Source organism: Eretmochelys imbricata, chromosome 2 (assembly GCF_965152235.1).
Source record: "Eretmochelys imbricata isolate rEreImb1 chromosome 2, rEreImb1.hap1, whole genome shotgun sequence".
In the NCBI taxonomy this organism is placed as follows: Eukaryota; Metazoa; Chordata; order Testudines; family Cheloniidae; genus Eretmochelys; species Eretmochelys imbricata.
In genome coordinates, this window is record NC_135573.1 from 112,523,950 (window position 1) to 112,540,207 (window position 16,258).

Below are 16,258 nucleotides of genomic sequence, written 5' to 3' on the forward strand. Positions count from 1 at the left end.
GTCCTGTTATTTACAGTCTCTCTTAGGGCCCAATACTGCACAGGATGAGCACCTCTTGTACCCTGCTAAGCATCCTCAGCTCCCAGTGGGTCTGATTCTCTAAGGTGCAGAGAACCCTCAAATCCTACTGATCTCAGTGGCAGTTCAGGATGCTCAGTACTTTGCAGGGCTGGGTCCTTAAGCAGAAAAACAGTATATACCACTTCAGCATTTGTTCTTGGCAAGGACATTCAGGTTATTTGCTTTGAGACCTTTGCTGGGAATTTAGTTTATATCTCCTGAGCTACAGTATCTTGGGTCAAAAGTAACTACTTAGTGGACAACTAATAAAACGGATGACTGCCTCCTCATAATGGTCAGGTGGGATACGTCACCATTATAAAAAAAGTGAAACTTGCTTCAAGCATTCAGTCAAGAGCCTGACACAACTGGTTGCTTAATGAAGGTGGTCTACTCATAAAGATGGAGAAGAATTGTACCCAGTGGATGAAGCCCTGGCTTCATCAAGTCAATGAATGTTTTGCTACAGACTTTAATGAAGCTAAGCTCTCTCCCAGTGTGCTTAGGGATGCTTTGGGGCAGTGTTTTAGGACGGGAAGTTTCCTAAAAAAGCTGGTGTTCACTAGCACAGGTTTCACTGCCAATATCTGGAATGAGCATGTTTTAAGCAGAGGGAATTCTCGTTGCTCCCATTTGTGATGGCAATGAGATATGCATGTATCTTTTCCTCCTTCTGGGTGTATACGGGGGGGGGCCTGTGTGTGAATATTGGGGAGTTGGGGAATGTAATCCCTTGGGCTGGATATTGGTCTCACATTAGGGAAATCAGGAGGAACGCCCCTGAAGTCAATAGAGTTCCATCAGTGTAAATGAGATCAGAACCAGCCCTCTGTATGGAAGGGGGGACGGGGCGGGGGAAGAAGGGGATTTCTTTCAGTGTTGTCAGGAACACTGGAGATAAAACAGCAGCTAATTGCAACCTTTGGTAACAACCCCATTTGCAAGCTAAAACAAAATAAAAGTGCTGTCTCCTCAGGTTGGCAAACCAAACCACCAATCCCCTGTATAGCAGAGAATAACATCGTGTTCAGCAATCTGTCCTGGGGATGTTACTAGGTATGCAACTAAATGCTGAACTTGCTCTGTATTTCTAGTGTAACAGCAGCTGAGGGCTTGGGTATACAAGGAATTCATGGGGAAGTCAGTGCGAAATAGCAAGGATGTGAATTTAAAGTGCAATAGCTATTCTGCACTAGCTCCCCATGTGTACACTCTTACTCTGCACTAAGAGTGCCTTTGTGGGGTTTAGCTTAATCCACTTCCAAAGTGGATAAACCAATATCAACCAAGGAATTGTTAATGCGTAGTAAGTGTGTTCACATGGGAAGCTAGTGCAGAATAGCTCTTCTGTACTAGCTATTATGGGCTTTTCCCCACAGGCGACAAGCCCTAAGATGTTGCTGTAGCCCGTCACTTAATCATTATCTCCTTAGGGTTCTATGGAAGTTCTAATGGGGTGTTTACTCTCACATTATCCACCCCAGTTTCCATCAAAATTCATGCACCGCTAACAGACGATAAATTCCTTGCAGCGTTTCCCGATGACCCAGAACCTCCAAAGGAAGGTTACTCACCTGTAATCAGAATTCTTCAAGATGGACTCTGCAGGGTCACACACTTTGGATATACCAGTGGCACAGGTCATACTGGGGTAGCTTCTAGTAGCAGTGTCTGTTGGAGTGCCCCTTTCCTCGTGGCTCTGAATGGTTGGGGGGCAGGGCTATACCGTGGGTGCATGGTTTGCCAATCACCTCAGTTCTTTTCATTACCCCCCTCAGGTACAAAACTAAAATTAGGATTCTGAGGAAGACAGGGAGGTGGGCAGGGGAGTGCGAATGTGCAGAGTCCATCTTGAAGAACTCCTGTTACAGATGAGTGAACTTCGTTCTTCAAGTGGTCTCTGCGCATCTGGGGAGTTTGTCAAGCAGCATTATTCTCTCTGGCTGGTGCGATGAGCTGGCTTGCTTAAAAAAGAGACTGTCATATGGCGTTACCAAATTGTGGACTTTACTTCTTCTTGCTCTTTGAACAGCAGCCACCATCCTGGATGTATCTGGCAGGATGGGAACCCGCAGGATGCAACTGGTATAGCTTATCTGATTTTTTTAAAATTGTCTGTCCAGATGATGGATTAGCCAGGTATTTACTGCAGACACTAATAAACCATCTTGAGCTGGCAGGCTAATCTTACTCCTAGAAAGTGATCCCAGAACTCTGAAACCAGGCATGCCATTTCTAAATTTACAAAAGAGAGGGTTTAGAAAAACGGCAGGGCAAGGGGCACCCCTCTTGGACCCTGGTTTCTTTGTTGTCGTTAATTCTGACACATCAGATCCTTAGTCAAAAAAAACAAGAAAAGAAAAGAATAATGTAAAATGAATTAAAATCTAATTGAAGGCTGCTGCACAAGGAATGATCCAAAGACCTGGCAAGGCTCCTGGTCCATCTGCTACCATGGTTGGAAGGAACGAAGGCAGTTTGTGTGCCAGGCCCTGACATTTGAAGCTGCAAGGGGAGGAGCGGGGGCCAGGAGAGTGCTCCCCAATGGGCACTGCTAACAGAAGATTCTGCTCGTTCAAGATGCACTGTCAGTTCATTCCAAGAGTGGGAATGTGCAGAGGCCACCTGACGAAGAACATGTAGTTTTGGCCCCATTTTCAGTAAGACGCTGCAGGGAAGGCTGAGGCATGACAGCTGGGCAATGTATTCACACTCTCCAGGGCCAAGAAAGCCTGCACAGTGATGAGCGCTATGTAAATAACTAGATAGAGATGTATGTATATAGTGAAATCCACAAGCTGGAATTAGTCTGCCAGGACAACACAGGCAAAAAACCAGTTTACAAAACCAAACTGAACTTTCTGTGGGTTAGGCTATCAGCATTTGAGCCATACAGGAAACAACTGTTGCATTTTAAGTTGCCATAGGAAAGGAGGAGGCACAAACAATCTGTACAGACTCCCCAACAACCCCTGTGATGTTCATCTGCAGCCTCTGCTCTCTTCCCTCACCATCCTGAAACTCCTTGATGCTTCCTGCTGACACACTCTCTCTCCCTGTCTCTCCAGTGGTTCGCTTACTCTAAAGTTTTTGATCCATCTACAGTGCCCTCAGACCATTGATCCATTCTTAAGGACTTCCACACACTCCTTAGGAATGCGTTACTCTGTCCCTGATCTGGATCTAGGTCTGTGAGAGATTTATTTCAGGTTTTAGATTTACAGTAAATCTAAGTTGCTCTTTGAATAGCACTGAGAATTTCTGTGTAATGAAGCTTGTGAAATCATCAACGGCTCCTTTCCAATCCTTTCTGGGCTGAGAAGTCGTCTCCATTTGGATGTCTGTATTAAAAACGTAACCTTTAACAGTTTGCCCACGGGGTAAAATGTCTTGTCCTTATAGTGCGTCATATTTCAATATATCATCATCATGCTGTTTCAAAAGGCCAGCCCTGAAGATTTTCAAGGACACTGTCAGTGGTGCTCGCAGCCACACACATATTATGCACAGTGCATAGCACTGGCAGGGGTACCAGTTGGGCAGCAGGTTTGCCCAGAGGTATGGGGGGGGGAAGGGGCAGTTTGTCTTCGGCCTCCCATTTAAGAGGGGGGCCCCCAAATCAAATGGTGTTGCAACCTGGCATGTGAGGTCACAACGCCATGCAGGTTTGGCTCAGTGGCTCCTGGATGGAATGGCTGCTGGGCAAACCTGAGGGTGATTGTGACCCTGTATGCCAATTTGCAATGCCCAAAGCCAGGAACCGGGCTCAGCCCCCTGGGATAGGTGTCCAGCCATTGCAGGGTGAGCGTGGTTCACGTGAAGAATTTCTGGAGGTGCCCCTGGACACCAAAGAGGAACTGTTCCACTCAAGACAGGATGGTCTCACAAAACCAGATGGGTAACAATTTGTGTTGTTTAATGTTCTTACAGTTAAGAGACTTTAGAATGGAAACTACAGAAGCGTCTTTCCCTGTTGTTGTTAGACATACAATGCTACTTGAATAAAGCTCTGCATATATTTCTTCACTTTGAATTTGCTGTGTGTGTGTGCGTGTGCATTAAATACCACCCGGAAACAGGCAGGTATAGTGGACTAAACATTTCGAAAGACCAGTTAGCTGTGTCCACGATCTCAGGTTTAACATTCCTTGCTAATTAGACTCCAGTACAGCTGGGCAGAGAGAACCTGCCATGGTACTCAAGATGCAGAGACATATCTGGGCCATATTCATGAAAGTGAGAGCTTGGGGAATAATTGGAATCTTTCTGAAATTCACCAGGTACTTGGCATTCCTAATTGTTATTTGTAAACTTTCAAACTTTATTCATTCCTTCTCTCTAGTGATTTCTGAGCATTTGTTCTCTACAGGGACACAGTACATTTGTAGATCACAGGAAAATCCAATATTAGTGAAGTACCATGGTTCTTTCTGTATAATTACAGACAATTAGAAGCTGTCACTAGAACAATTAGTTTACAAATTGAAAACAGATAAACAACCTAAGCCATGTATCCACTTAGGGCTTGATCCCAGGAGCTTTCCATGCACAAAGCTCCCACTGAAATTCAGTGTGATTATAGTATGTGTAGAGCTCATGAGATCAGATCCTTATTTAGCAAAAGTCCAAAAAGGGCCAAAAGGAATTTGTCTAGATATGAGCGTCAAAGAACCTAGTTTAATAGGAACGGAGGGTGTGCAGTACCAGGCTCAACTGTTGCTATTGTTTGCAAGTGCAAACAGGAACTGCCTGTCAAGTAACTGAAACCTTCAGGCTCACAGGTACAGTTGCAGTTATACAGTAGACCAGTGGTCACCAACTGGTCGATCGCGATCGACGGTCGATCCTAGAGGATCTCCCAGTCGATCACGATCTCCGGCGGCACAGCGGGGCTGCCACTAAGAAAGGCTCCCTTCCTGTCCCAGCCCCATGGCGCTCCCGGAAGCAGCCAGCGCATCCCCGGGGGCAGGGGGCGAAGGGGTCTCCCTCCACACGCTGCTCCTGCTTGCAAGCACTGCCGCCGCAGTTCCCATTGGCTGGGAATGGGAAGCTGCGGCCAATGGAAACTGCGGGGGTGGTGCTTGCAGAGAGGGGCAGCGTGCGGAGCCACATGCCACCTGTCCCTACCCAGGATCCTCAGGGGCACATTGGCCCCTTCCGGGAGGAGCGTGGGGCCGGGGTAGGCAGGGAGACTGTCTTAGTAGCAGTCATGCTGCACCGCTGACCAGGAGCTGCCAGAGGTAAGTGCTGGCTGGTGGGAGGCTGCATCCCAAGCCCCAGCCCTGAGCCCCCTCCCAGAGCCAGCACCCCGTATCCCCTCCTGCACCCCAATCCCCTACCCCAGGCTCAGCCCAGAGCCCCCTCCCACACTGCGAACCCCTCAGCTCCAGCCCAGAGCCCGCACCCCCTCCCAAACCCCTATCCCAGCCTGGTGAGAGTGAGTGGTGTGGGGGTGGAGTGAATGGGGCGGGACTTTGGGGAAGGGGCAGGGACTCGGGGAAGGGGCAGTGTAGATCCTGGGTTGTCCTTAAATTCAAAAAATGATCTCGGGCATAAAAAGGTTTGAGAACAATGCAGTAGACAGAACACTTTAGTCCTTGTAGCTGTGACCTCTTCAGTGCAAGTAGCTGCTCTTGCCTTCTGCATTTCCTGAAGGGCGGATGTGTGGCGGGGAACTGTACAGTGACAGGACAACTTGGTGTATGAAAGCCAGATTCTTTGGCAATTATGTGTGTGTGTGTGTGTGTGTGTGTAATATTTCTATCTTGCAGGTCTGTTTAGCAAATAGCACTACCATTTGGACTGGATTCCTGTACATGTTTGCCAGTCTAAATACAACAAGAATGAAAGACTTGCAAAATGATATTTGCCATTTCTGTACAGAGATTAACACAAGCTTTGCCTTGAAGTAGGTGCAATGTGAATTGATTCTTTTCCTCAAACATCGGCATAGCAGGATGGCAGTGAAAGTGTACTTAGCCTTGTTGTCAGGATTTTTTTTTTAAAACATTGTAGCTCAGTGGGCCAGATCCTCATCTGTAAATTGGCATATCTCCATTGACAAGATAGAGCTATGTTGATTTACGCAGACTGAGACTCTGGGCCATTACTTCTAAGGGTGAAAGAAGCCAAGGTTGGACAGAAGACAAACTGACCCAAAAATTAGCCTGGAATTAAAACTTTTTTTTTTCACATTGCAACAAATATCCTGTTTATAGCCCTTTCTCAGTTTTAATATTTATATATTTTACTACTGTCTATTCAACTTCTTGGTGTTTATAAAATTGTTTGGACAAGAGAACTATATAACAGTATGAGTTCACAGTGGTGCTTCTTCCATCTCTCTCCTCATATGGGAAATATTGATACAAACTGCAAAACAAACTTTATTTAAAAAGAACAGGCAAGGTCCTGAACGAATATAAATGAGGATAGTGCCGCTGAAATCAATGGCTCCATGACAGTGGTGGGCAACCAGCGGCACGTCAGGGTAATCCGCTGGCGAGCCGCGACAGTTTGTTTGCATTGACTGTCCGCAGGCACGTCCGCCCACAGCTCCCAGTGGCCAATGGGAGCTGTGGGAAGTGGGGGAGGGCTGCAGGTTGCCCACCACTGCTCTGATGAAGATTCACACCAGCTCACCAAGTATATATAAAATTACTACTGTTTACCCTTAAGAGTAGAAGAATCATAGATGGAAAAGACCTATTAGGTCATCTAGTCCATCCTCTTTTGCCAAGACAGGATTGTTCCCTTTCCTGCATTACACACGATCTCTACTGCTTTGTTCCTATCTAGTTTTAAATGTCTCAGGCAATAGTTCTCTTCCATTAAAAGTCCATTCCCCGGTATAATGCGTCTTGAGTAGGATTTTCAAAAGCACTCAGCATTGCCTTAACGCTGCTCCTATAGAAATCGTTGGGAGCCACTGACTTCAATGGAAACAGCATTAGACCAATGCTAAGCCTTTTACTCTTCCTTGTTATGCCTAAGAAATGCTTTCCTGCTCTTGAGCCTAAATTCTCCTTTGCTTATTTTCATTCCATTATTTCTAATAATTGCCCTGGAAGTCCCCAGAGATGCTTCTCTCTTTCCCCTGGGTTTTCACCCTTAAAATGCATAGACAGTTGTTTAAGATTTCGTTCAATAATGTTTCAAGTTCTCTTTTTAAAAAGGGTGCTCTGGAAAAGAAAAAGGCAAAGAATTATGCAGTCACTAGAAAGTTCCAGCTGGACGATAACAGTATAAAAGTTGCCTCTCACCTTGCGTGTTAATCTTCTCTTTATCTCCCGTTTTTCCTCCTGCTCCTCTTGCTCATTCCGAGCTAGAAAAAGATTTACATGATTCTAGACTGTTGGCATGATCAAAATGCACAGTATGCAACAAATAAGCCTCTACGTCAGTATACTTATGGTTAGGGCCCTCCAAATTCAGGGCCCATTTTGGTCAATTTCACAGTCACAGGATTTTAAAAATCGTAAATTTCATGGTTTCAGCTTTTTAAATCTGAAATGTCACGGTTTTATAATTGTAGTGGTCCTGACCCAAAAAGGAGTTGTGTGTGTGTGTGTCACAAGGTTATTGTAGCGGGGGGTTGCGGTATTGTTACCTTTTGATGCTGCTGCTGCCGCTGGTGGCACTACCATCAGAGCTGGGCAGCTGGAGAGCGGCAGCTGCTGGCCGGGATCCCAGCTCTGCAGGCAGAGTCACCACCGCCAGCAGCGTGGAAGTAAGGATGACATGGTATGGTATTGCCACCCTTACTTTTGCACTGCTGCTGGCTGGGTGCCTGGCCAGCAGCCACCACTCTCCGACCGCTTAGCTCTGCAGGCAGTGCAGAAGTAAGGCTGGCAATACTGTGACCCCCTTAAAATAACCTTGTGACCCCCCCGCCGCGCCTTTTTGGGTCAGGACCCCCAACTTGAGAAACACTGGTCTCCCCCATGAAATCTGTATAATATAGGGTAAAAGCACACAAAAGACCAGATTTCATGGGGAAAACCAGATTTCACAGTCTATAGCATGTTTTTCATGACCGTGAATTTGGTAGGGCCCTACTTATGTTTCATGGCTTGACAGATGCAGAGAAAGTGCTTCTGGGAACAGCAAACTTCCCTACCCACTTGCTACTGCACTTCCTTCTGTGCCTCATGAAATATCCACATCTTCTGCCTCAGTATCACTATGAATTTTACTTCTTTGTGTGTTTCACTTTCTAGCATTACCAAGCATACAGCCAGTGCTTCAGAAACCACTGTCTGCATTCTGGTGGCCTAGCGGTGGACAGTGATATTACAGCTAGCCTCTGAGAAGAACAGGCTGAGAGGGCAGGAGTTTGGGAGAAAGCAGAAATATTTTTTCCCTGGCCACAGAATAATTTGTCCACAGCTACTCAGTGGAGGGTCTGGAAATGAAACTCACAATAGGGGTACTGGGTAAAGTCCCAGGCACAGCACACAGAATAGCCTGCCATTATCTGAGCTATTGTCTAACAGAGTGGTGAGAAGGGCCTTCTGATACAGGCCTTGCATAGCACAGGCCTTGCATAGCAACAGCCAACACTGGGGACAACACGCTTTACAAACTAAAACCAAATAGGCCACGTGGCAATTTCTTACCAAGACAAGCCTGTGTCACAAAGGCTCAGGAAAGTAATATCTAGCACTGCCAGCTCTATTAAACTTTCACAAGCCCCACTGATCCCTAAACTTAAAAAATAAGCTCAGGGCAAAACTTTCCAAAGCTCTTAAAAGTCACATTTTCAAAAGTGATTTAGGCACTTACAAGTCTAAATCTCACTGGAAGTCAGTGAGATGTAGGAATTTAAACAATGGGATGTAGGCTCCTAAGTCAGTTAGCGCTTGTCTTCACTGAGGAGTTAACCCAAGTTAATTCTGCAGTGAGACCATATCCTTATTTACACTCTTTTTGAAAAGCTTACCCCATTGTCTAGGCACAATCATAATACACAGATAGCTTAGGTAACTAAGCAATAAGCCACAACAAAATGTTCATTACTGAGCTGCTGGAGCGGACTCTCAAGGCTGAGCACCTTCAATGAGTCAAGAAATAATAATAATATACTATTACTTTACACATACAGTCTATTGTATACAGTGCCTTTCATCCAAGGATCTCAAAGTATTTTACAATTGTGGGTAAATATTACCCCTGTTTTAGAGAAAGGGAAACTAAGGGCTGTTCTACACACAGTTGGAGCACTGATTTAACTGAACTGGTGCTGGAACCAATGTAGCTCAATCCGAGCAAATCCCTACTGTGGGTATTCTTAAAACTTTCAGTTACCAACTGAATTAAGTTAAGCCAATTTAAGGCACTCAAACTAATCTAAAAGTGTCCACACCTGGAGTTTATATAAAACGATGCAGTTAAACTGGTGTTCAAAGTGGGCATAGACCAGCCGTACGGCGCAGAGAAACTATTTGACTTGTCCACGATCACAGAGCAAATTGGAGACAGAGCTAGGATTAGAAACCGGGTCTCCTGGTTCCCAGTCTGAGGCTCTAACCAGTACAGGAGAAATCCTGGCCCCAGTGAAGTCAGTTGCAAAATTCCCACCAACTTCAGTGGGACCAGGATTTCCCACTAAAAATGCAGCAATTCAATACATGTTGTGCATGATCGTCTCCTATTATAATAGGGCTCTTTAATTTCAAATGGCAGATTTCCAGTAATACTTTTAAAATAAAATTTTCTGGAGGAAGGAATTTCATGCAATAGCAGAAGGATAAGGAGACAGCAGGGGACAGACCCCAAGCACCTTTTCTATACTATTTCGAATACATGTATTGCTCAATTGTTGCTCTTTTTCTTCGGTTTTTTTTTTTAAGTTTCCTGCATAGTTTCTCCCTCCAATCAGTCTCCAGTCAGACTGATTTATTGTTCCACACAAAATCTAAGGAGCTGATCTTGTCAACAGTTTACTAACAGAAACAGTGCCATTGAGTAAATCTTTGAAGGATCAGGCTGTGAACTGGGAGAGGTAAACAGCTTCTAACAGGGCTCAGAATAGAACAAATTGGCTGGAAGGCTACAAATAAGTGTCTGAAAGGGCAGAAATGAGGCTTCTTAACAACTGCACTATTTTTCCTGTCTCCTTGTTTCCTTTAGCCCAGTTACCAAGCTGTAGAGACAACTGGGTAGGGTGAAACCTTTACCAAGTGAAAGCTGGTCATTGGCAATTGTCCTTGTCTGAAGCCAGAAAGTGATTTCTTTATTTTAAAACATGGCTAAAATTGATGAAGTCCTTTTAGATCTACAGAGCTTACAAAACTGTTGCTTTGTGTGTTTTGTTTTAAGTGGTCAGGAGATTTTCTCTTTCTCTCTAGCCTCTTTATGTGAGAAGAACTGGAATTTTCAGGTCTGATGTCAGTGCCAGTGTGACATTTTGACTGAAATCGTGTCAGACCCATCAGATCCAATCTCATTGCCTTTTTACAGGGAATTCATGCTCATTGAAGGTGCCAACCTGGCATCCTTAAAAGCTGAAGTCCTGTATTCATCACAGATACAGTCACCATGCAAGTTTCCTCATAAACTAATGCGTCTCACCCATGCCATAGAAGGACCCTCCGCATGGGTGAGCATCAGTTCAGCCTTCACGCTTATCCAGCACACAAAACTACAGGGTGCTGTGTTCCTCACCCAAGCTGCTTCCTGCCCGTGACTCTTATTTAAGTCAATGGGAGTTGAGGGCATGTGGCATTTCATGGGAGGCCCTCAGCTTCTCTTCTCAGACAACCATAAGTTTACTAGTGCCGTCTGTGGCCGTGGGTTTTATGCTATGAGTACCTGTGCTTTCGGAATTAGATCAGCAAGACTATCTTATTCATTCCGTCATAGTGGGGCTAGGAAATGGACAGGTGATCTTTGCATGAGCAAAGACTGGATGAGTCAATAAATTTTGCCTCCTTTTGTTTTCCCCCCTGGAACGGAAACTGACACAATTGCATTTGATATAAGAACACAGTGATGTCAACCGTGACAAGTGCATCAAGGAAATTTCAGCTTTAATCACAGAGGAAAACCAACTTACTTAACTTTGAAAAACACCACGTGTTCATTTACTGTATTGTAAATTGGGCTAATAAAAATAGTTTCACTTGTTTGGGATAAGAACTTTGGACTTAATTTTCTTGTTTCACATCATCCGTCTGTCCATCTATCTATGTTCTTATATATTTATTTAAATTGCGTCACTGAACTATTCAAGGGGGAGTGAACGATGCTGTCTTGTAATGCTGACCATACTGGTATCTGATGCTCCTTAGTTTGGATTTTTAATATTTGATGTTTTCATTACATAATATTTCAATAATTTGTTCATCACGCAGGTGCTTCAGCAAAGGTGTGAGGTGATTTATAAATACAATTATTATGTAACAATTTCCCCCCAAGTATTTAGGAAATTTTTCATTTACCAAGACATATGGAGTTCTATGGCAGATCTATGTTTTATTTAGGTGTCGAAATGTAGTTCTAGATTTAGGATAATAGTTTCAAATGCACTTAAGTCACTTAGGAGCCTAAGTCCCATTTTAAAAAAAATCCCTAAATGACTCAGGGGGATGAGTCCCAGTGAGATTTAGGTTCCTAAATGACTTGGGCACTTTTGAAAATTTTACCTGTAACAGCCTATCTTTAGATACCTAGGTTTTTAAATGTTGGCCATTAAGTCTATGGTTCAGACAATGCTGCCAAAGCTGCAGCCTGACCCCCCGACTCCTACCGCACCAGTACCAGTGTGGTGGTTACTGGTCATGCTCCAGTGCCAGGAGATGTGTGGTATCAGATGGTTCATGCTGACTGGAAATTCTGGGGTGATAATATGAGCTCTCTGGAGAATCTGGTTCTGGTAGGGTGACCAGATGTCCCGATTTTATAGGGACAGTCCCGATTTTTGGGTCTTTTTCTTATATAGGCTCCTATTACCCCCCACACCCTGTCCCGATTTTTCACATTTGCTGTCTGGTTACCCTAGGTTCTGGACACTTCGCCTCTTTTTCCAGTCATTTTCCCCAGGAGACTGACTCCCTCCACCTGACATGACATAGAAGTTTAGACAATATAGTAGGAGATGACACACTCATAAGTGAATGATGACCCCATATCTGCTTAAATTGGCTCTGATAGCTAATCTAATCTTCTCTCTAGATCAGCGGTGGGCAAACTACTGCCCGCGGGTCGGATCTGGCCCATCAGGGCTTTAGATCTGGCAGGCGGGATCGCCCCCCGTGGTGCCGCAGGGCCCACGCCACTCTCAGAAGCGGCCGGCACCACGTCCCTGCAGCCTGGGGGGGCGCAGGGGCAGAGGGCTCCGTGCGTTGCCCTTGCCTCCAGGCACCGCCCCCCGCAGCTTCCATTGGCCGGGAACGGGGAACTGCAGCCAATGGGAGCTTCGGGGGAGGTACCTGGAGGCGTGGGAAGGGCAGCGCGCAGAGTCCTGTGTCCCTCTCATCCCCCCGGGGCTGTGCAGGCCTGGGGCTAGGGCAGGCAGGCAGGGAGCCTGCCCTGGCCCTGGTGCATGCTGCTGCCACGGCCCTGGTGCATGCTGCTGCCACCCCGGAGCCACTTTAGGTAAGCAGTGCCGGGCCGGAGCCTGAACCCCTCCTACACCCCGCCCCCAACTCCTTGCCTGCACCTTATACCCCTCCTACACCCAACCCCTTGCCCTGAGCCCCCTGTCGCACCCCACACCCCTCCTGTACCCCAACCCCCTGCCCTGAGCCCCCTGCCGCACCCCGCACCCTTCCTGCACCCCAGCCCCTGGCCCTGAGCCCCTGCCGCACCCCTCCTGAACCCCAACCCCCTGCCCTGAACTCCTCCCGCAGTCTGCACCCCTCCTGCACCCCTTCCCTGAGCTCCCTCCTGCATTCCGCACCCCTCCTGCACCCCAACCCATTTCCCTGAGCCCCCTCCTACACCCCGCACTGCTCCTCTGCCCCAGTCCCTTTCCCTGAGCCCGTTCCTGCACACCGCACCCCCTCCCACACCCCGCACTCCCTCCTGCACTCTAACCCCCTGCCCTGGCCCTGCATACAATTTCTCCACCCAGATATGGCCCTCGGCCAAAAAAAGTTTGCCCATCCCTGCTCTAGATCTATAGCTATTTGTCTATTCATGTGCCATATTTACAGAAAAACAATCACTACAGTGCCAGCACATTTTATTCCCTAACTACACCACTAAAGTATGTTAGAAATTTGATTTCATGGTATTTAATCAATTAATTTTACTAATTTCTAGAGAGCTAATCACCCATTACATGCCTCTAGGATTCTGTTCAATGTAGAAATTAAAAACAACAATGAATATACAATGTTTAACAATGGGATCCTATCTAAAGACACACTAAGGAATTTAAATGCATTATTTTACAATATTTTTTTCTTGTAACTTTTTAAAAATACTCTAGTTCCATGCTCCAGAAAGGATGCAGGATACATCACCCAAGCAAGAGTGTCAGTGAAAATTGTATTCCTGCTGTTCTCTGCTTTCTTGCTAGTTACCTTCAAACAAACAGCTTTATCTTTTTTATATTTAAAATCATTTTACTTTGATAAAAAATAACTGCCATACTTTTTCAATATCTGATTCGTTCACCAGAACAACTTGTTTCAGATTCCATCTTCCTCTCCTTGAAATCAGTGGTAAACTGGAACAGGATCAGGCTGTCTGGGTGTTTTTTGTGGCTTTAAAATATCATTAATTACTTTAGGGATGTTGCAACTCCCCATAGGTTTGTTTGTTTAAAGGATCAATACAGATTAGAATTTAGAAACTGTGGGCTAAATCCTGAAGTCTTTACTGAATTTCCATGGGAGGTTTGCCTGTGTGAGAACTTTGGAAGATGACCCTCAGTTTGAATTTTCTTCTCAGACTGCTTATATTGGTTATCTTACTGAATGTCTTTTTTACAGTCATTCCCACCCAACCATAGCTCTTATATATATTATTACTTATTTGTGATATAGCTACAGACTTGATTTGGTGCTTTATAAAAGACACTGAGCAGCTACCAAGTTCAATTCCGAATGGTACAAATGCTTACGTTTCAGAATGTTCCTCTGCTCCAGTTCCTCAGCAGTGGGCCTCTGGCTCAGTCGTCTGCGAAAAAAATCCAGGATCAGTTTTTGGACCATATCACATCCTCCTTAGTTCAATGTGTATAAGAGCGACTTTGCGGCGCAAAAGGCAGAGAGTGGGACAATGACATTGCTCCATTATCTACACAGTATGTCCACACACTGCGTGATATTATGGCGTATACTTTGCTCTTCTATTTCCAACCCACAAAAACCAAAATGTGTTGTGTCATGTTAGACATGTGACCTTCCCACTCCCACCCTGGGCAAGCCTGCTACAAGGTAGGCTGTGCAGATTTCTTCACTTAATTTCCTTCCTTTCATGACTGTTTCCTGACTTCCACAAATATGACAAGTTTAGTTCTAGCTCCCTCCCTCCCTGCCCTCCAGTCTGCTGTGTGTGAGCCTCCCGACTGTACCCAGCTCGTCCAATCAGAGTTTGAACACAAAGCCAGTCCACAGAAACAAGGAGGCATGGTTAGGCTTCGCAGACTGCAGAACAATAGCAGCTCTTCTCCTCCTCCTCCATTCTCACTTCCTCCTTGGACAGCTTTATTAAATGTACTAATTACAAATGAACATGAATTGAAATCACTTGGCAGTCAACCTGTATGTAATACAGTCACAACAAATAAGATCTAATTACAAAATGGGGACTGCAAACAGAAGCAATCAGAAAACTCCGACTGGAAAGCAAGAGAGCGCAGCGGAAAGGGGTATTAGAAAAACAAAGAAAACCAGCAAGATGACCTCAGAAATTAACATTTGTTGTGACTGCTCTTACATCCACTGAAGTCAATGGGAGTCTTGTCACTGCTTCCAATGGGAGCAGTAACAGAACATTAATCACCATCCAAAACATGAACTTGGGGCCTGATCCTGTGCTGAGTACCCTCCACACACAATGCAGTCATTTACATCAGGGAAATTGATGACTCTCATTTAAATAAATGGAAGCTGAGGCCGCCTGATACGATGTAGGCTCAGGGCTACTGTCTGACAAAGTTCAGGAAATGATTTCAGGCTTCTCAGAACAAACTGGCCCCACATCCGCAGCTGCAGCCAAAGACTGCACAGCACATCACAGGAGGGGAGTGCAGCAGTATCTTCAAATCATCTTTGCACTCCATTGATCCCGGAGCTACTGTGTGCCAATCTGGTACCCAGGCATAAATTACAGCAGCCTGGGGACTGCTCTTCATTGTGCTCATTCCCTGTGGCCTCAAGGAGTTGTTACAGCAGCTGGGATTCACAGTAGTGCTGGGACTTCCTCTAGGCATACACCCTATGCCAGATGCTTAGTGGGGAATATGCCAGAGGTACCACCACTCAGCTCTGTGAAGATTCCCATATGCAGGGGGTATAATCCCATGGCCAAATATGCTGGTTTTATGATTCATTTACACCACTGCAGCAGCAAAAAGTGACCTTAATGCAGTAGAGAATTAGGACCATTAGCTTGGTCTCTTTGCTATGGTTGACTGGACAATTACTTCATTGGAAAAGTGCTGAAAACGACAGAAACTCATCCTTAATTCAGAACGAATGAGTGTTTGTAAAGCACTCTGAAAATGGAAAGTGCTATTCAAACACTATTATTTATTATCATTATCCTTAAGATACAGTAACCGTTGCTAATGGGATGTTTAGATAGTTCACCTTAGTGTAAGGAGGCCATTAAAAGCAGTTTGTTACTAGCAGTGTGTGGGAATCAAAGAATAAAGTCACACAGTTTAGCTCGGCAATACATAGCTCTGTTGACTGAGTTACATAATGCTTCTTGTGCATCACATTGTGACAGTTCTCAGGAAGATGCATCAGAGGAATGCTGAGGCCAAATTCCAGCCACTGAGCATCTGAGTTTTCCACAGGACAAACAGCACATGGTAAGAAAAAAGAGCAATCCCTGTGACTTTATGAGGAGGATGTTACTGTCAAGGGCCTTTTGCTCTCAGTAAAAAAACAAAATGGGATTAAAAAGGATCAGCTAAAAATCTCACATTTTTCAGACATCAGAGTAAGTGAAAGCTGGCCATTTCCGAGCACAGGGCCAAATCCTGTGACTTCAGTTTTTGGTTGAGTAAGGAATGAGT

The 16,258-nt window shown here is 45.3% G+C and overlaps 1 protein-coding gene across 1 annotated transcript in view; it reads right to left on the reverse strand.

Annotated features, from left to right (window-relative positions):
• The window catches only part of PHACTR1 (phosphatase and actin regulator 1), a 178,166-nt gene that overhangs the window by 17,205 nt on the left and 144,703 nt on the right, over positions 1–16,258 (reverse strand). Inside the window, exons 8-9 of the mRNA XM_077810641.1 lie at positions 14,132–14,187; positions 7,323–7,384 (exon numbers count right to left, since the gene is read on the reverse strand). Coding sequence (XP_077666767.1) covers positions 7,323–7,384; positions 14,132–14,187 — 118 coding nt within the window. The remainder of the gene's footprint in view (positions 1–7,322; positions 7,385–14,131; positions 14,188–16,258) is intronic.